Below are 4,612 nucleotides of genomic sequence, written 5' to 3' on the forward strand. Positions count from 1 at the left end.
CATTTATGGTTTGATTTCTTTGTATGTATGGATCACTTGGGTTGTTACCGACATCTGGTGAAAATTTCATGTCATTAGCACCTCTAGTAATAAATTACTGAGAAAAATGGTGACGTGTTCAATACTTATTTTACCCGCTGTAAATTAAAAAGATGTAGGAAAGGCTGTATTTACGGGAACTTTAGGTGGGTTGAAATCCGTGTTGTAGACTCTGCCGCTTGCAATGTGAGTCCACCGAGAAGTCAGTCTTTCTTTGATGGTCTGGAAAGGCACGTCGAGGTTGATGACTGTGTCGATCACGTAGGCCTGATCCAGAGCTTCTGCCTGCGGCACGGTACGAGGAAATCCTGGAGGGGAAAGAAAGAAAGACAAGGCGAGCAAAATATAAAAAAGAAAAATGTTAAATGAAACATATCTTGTGTGCAATCTATTGGTGCTGAGATTATATGATAGGGAGGAGCCTCAGCTGCCGCCATTCTATTTTTTAGCTCTATTTATGTAAAATTAACTAAATCGTAGCTATTTTTGTGTTTGTTGCATTTCATTAAATAATACAGTATATCTTGATGGGTAAACTAAAAGTTAAGTAGTTGTAGATTTACATCAAATAAATATGTTCCGAGAGTTTCATTAAAATCTCTGCACTGTTTCATGATATACTTTGCTAAGAGACCAACAAACACACACACACACACACACGTGCAATTACTTTGTGACTGAAAACATGGTGAACCAAACCATCTGTTGAGTAGTTTATCTGACATCAGGGAGCAAACTGCAAACAGCCGCTCCCATGTTTTGAGACCTTGAACAGTGGAAGCTGATAAARTGTCCCTTTTAGAGTCAATTTACAAAAAAAAAAAAAACAAGTTCTCCTACCATCCAGCAGCCAGCCACTGTGGTCTATCCTCCTCAGGTTGCTCAGGATGATGCGGGACATGATGGCGTCAGGGACCAGCTGGCCCTGATCGATGCAGGACTTCATCAGCAGGCCCAGCTCTGAAAAACAAAAACAGGAAAAAGCAGGGTTGCCAGATCAGACCGACAGTTTCCAGCTTAAACACAACATAAAACTCGCCCAATTACAAAAGACAGCCCAAATCTTAATCTCCATCGAGACTTATGTTAAAGGCATAAAAGCATGTGTGTGCATGTAACTGTGTGTGTAAAATAAATATATACATTAGTCTGGTACATATCAGCTTTGTACCCAGCATATGTACTCTGTACTTATACCACCAAACACATTGGGGCTGCATTTTATGGAAGACGATAAGGGCCACTGGAAAAAAAAAAATCAAACTTTTATCTCAGAATTTTGAGAATAAAGTCAGTATCTTTTTATTTTTTTCAGTGATCCTAATCCTCGTCCATAGAATTATGTATTGCTTCTTTAGTGTTTTTGAGCAAATTAAAAGCTTATCTTCTTTAATTCTCCATTCTTTGTCACTGTATTTCATGTGTGATTTATTATTTAAGGGATACCTACCTATCATGGTCCTGAATGCTTTTTTGTCTTGTCAGTTAATAAATGTAACTTTGTAACCTCAAAAATAAAATCCAAAATAAAAATTTCTAATTTTTTTTTAAAAAAGTAAAAGTTTTTAGATTTGTGGTAGTTTATCATGTATAATACATATTGATTAAGATTTCTAACAAACTTGAACAAAAATACTTAGATGATTATTTTAGGAAAGTGTCAATGCAACACAGAATCATGGTGAACAAAGACCTGTTCGTAACTTTTAATTTTACAATTTTGAAACATCCATACCATTATGTGTCGTAGAACTTCTTCATATTGTTTACAGCTAAAAACTGACATTCACAGCTGCTGATACTTTACCCTAACTTCCACAAAATCTTTCTTTCTCAGTGTTTGTAAGCAGGAAATGTGCTAATCTCTCAATCCCAATAAGATTTGTAACAATCAATAGCCTTATTCTGGTGTAAATTTAATCATAGAAAACAACAGAGAAGGTCATGACGTTTCCGAATTCTTTGTATGATTTGTTAGAACAAACAAAGTCTGGAGGACAAAGAGTATTTTCTTAGAGAGCGGCTGACAAGGTAAACAAAATGACAGTCCAGTAGAAGCAAACACTGCGTAAGTTTAAATAGATTCCTGCAAATAAATCTATATTTAGTGAGGGGGAAAAAAATTATGTAACTTTTCAAAAATTTGAAATTACCTCCCCCTCACCCTACCCCTTTTTTTTGTTTTCCCATCTCACTTCCGCTTTAACTGGTTAAACTCCAGCTAAAAATAAGAAACGTCTTGCACAAACTACCTGACTTGGTTGTTAACCAGCTGCTGATACCAACAGGAAACAGTGCTGAAGGTCAAACTGCCTCTGACAGAGCAGGAACGCATCAAGGACTCAAGACAGCAGGCCGGATGAATAAATCTGAGTTTGAATACAAGGACACTGTGTGCAAAACTTAACCAGGAACGACTACTGGGAAAAGTCTTAAACTGCAACGCAAACTCAGAATGATTCATGAGAACTTTCAGGAAGAATCAAAGAGGTGAGGAGTCAGCAGTTCAAGTCAAAGGACCTGCTGGAGGGATTCAGTCAAATAGTACTGACTCAGAAAAACAACTAAAGCATAAAATATACTTACACTAGCATGAATATATTGATCTTTAACAAGTCTAAAATCAATGTATTTGTGCTGAGTACACAAATATGTTTAGTCACTTAGATGAGTTTAGTTGTGATGCAAAGACTATTAAAACTGAAGCTGAGAGTCATCCCCAACATGTACTTAGCTTAATGTTTCACAATATATAACAATAAAATAAGGATAAATTCCAAACATGTACCATCCGTACAAGGCTTCAGTCCTGTTAGAAACTTTCCACAGACGAGTTCCTCTGTCATGCAGCTTTTATAAACAGTTTCTTTAATCAGTAATCCTTTCTCTGAAGGAACAAAAGTTCACAGTTGTGGTTATCTTTACAGCTCTTTTAATCTTCAGCCAAGGTAACACTGAGGAGCAGCTTCAGCTGATCTCCTTCCAATCCTCGGCTAAATGTTTGCAGTAGAAACAATAAAAAGAAAACACGTACATTGCCAGCAGCCAATAAAATTCAAAAGAAGAAGAAGAAGAAGATTTAATGAGAGGAGACCTGGACTTTCATGAGTGGTGTGTCACAGCCAGATAAGAAATGTACAGGAGTGGTGCTCTTATCACAAAACGCAGAACCCCTTTTAGCTGATTTTTAATCTTTTACAAATGAAACCATTCACTGCAGTAATTACATTTTCTGCCAAAACTGCATCAATTTAAAAGAAGCTGAAACAACGTTAAAGATAAAAGAAGCAGAACAACAAACAAAAAGCTAAAAGTAACAAAACACTAGAATAATGTTCAGGCTAAAACCATCATGGCACCAGCTAAAGACTGAAAAGCTAAAGTGGCTAAAGGCGAGATTAAAGCTAAATGTAGCAAAGGCTAAATATAGATATGTAGTAAAAGACTAGGTAGAAGCTGAAAGCAGCAAAAGGCTAGATAAACATAATAGCTAAAAGTAGCAAAACGTTACCCAAAAGCAGAACAGGGTTAGCTTAAAGCTGCAAAAGGCTAGGTGTAGCAAAAAGCTAGCTAAAAGCAAAGCATCAAAAACTGGTCAAGAGTTAAAAAAATAGCAAATGGCTAGCTAACAGGAGTAGCTAAATGCTATTAGCAGAAGAAAAACTAGCTCAATCTAACAAATATCTTACAGCAAAGAGTAGCAAATAGATATTTTTAAAAAGGCTAAGCTTTTTATCTAAAATTAGCAAAAGACTACCTTATAGCTAAAAGTTGCAAAAGGCTCAAAGTTAAAAGCAGAGTAAAGCAGATTTCAAAGTGAACAATGTTTTTGAAGAAACTRAAGATATTTTATTGCGTCATGGTGAAAACATTTGTAAAGATTCATATTTTTTAAAGTTTAAACCCATAGTGCCATCTCTTGAGCTGTAGGGTAGCAGAACAAAGTCTGCAGAAAGAGTTTGATTCAAAAACAAAAGGTCCAGATAAATAAAGAGGAATCTCACATGCAGTCCTTCGTGGATTACTTTTGCTTTTGTTTTCTCACCTGTTTTTTCCTCGATGTTGGCTCTTAAAATGTCCCCACTGGAGATGTGTTGGAGTCCAAAAGTTTTAATAATGCGCCCGGACACGGTTCCTTTCCCGGATCCCGGAGGTCCCATGATGACAGCACGGATCAGTCTCTGCACAACCATCTCCAGTCGGCCGGCTGGTGTTTTCAGTTTCAGCTCAGATGCACCTCTCTTTCCTCCGGATCGGTAGAAAATGCCCCCCGGAACAGGTTACGTGAACAATGGGCGAGTCTTGGAGCAGTCACTTCAGCCCTTCGAGAGGAGGAAGAGGAGGGGAAGGAGGAGGAGAAAAATGAGAACCAGGCGATTCTACGCCAGCAGGGACCAAATGGAGATGCAGACCTCTGCAGATCCACCTGAAAAAGCCTTTTTTTTTTCATATGTTGAGAATAGCTTAATTAGACGTGCATGTATTGTATAACACCGTTATATAATTGGTCTACCGACGRAAAAAGCTCTGGCAAAGTTGATTAATCCCGTTCATCCTTTGAACAGGCAGCTTR

General features: G+C 37.5%; 1 protein-coding gene across 1 annotated transcript in view; it reads right to left on the minus strand.

Moving 5' to 3' along the window:
• The window catches only part of ak3 (adenylate kinase 3), a gene marked incomplete at its 5' end in the record, with an annotated part of 9,659 nt that extends 5,364 nt beyond the window's left edge, over positions 1-4,295 (minus strand). The window contains 3 exon segments of the mRNA XM_014003892.1: positions 175-347; positions 880-999; positions 4,085-4,295. Coding sequence (XP_013859346.1) covers positions 175-347; positions 880-999; positions 4,085-4,232 — 441 coding nt within the window.
• Positions 4,296-4,612: the final 317 nt, after the last annotated feature.

The sequence above is a fragment of the Austrofundulus limnaeus genome, unplaced genomic scaffold, assembly GCF_001266775.1.
Source record: "Austrofundulus limnaeus strain Quisiro unplaced genomic scaffold, Austrofundulus_limnaeus-1.0 Scaffold20, whole genome shotgun sequence".
NCBI classification, from domain to species: domain Eukaryota; kingdom Metazoa; phylum Chordata; class Actinopteri; order Cyprinodontiformes; family Rivulidae; genus Austrofundulus; species Austrofundulus limnaeus.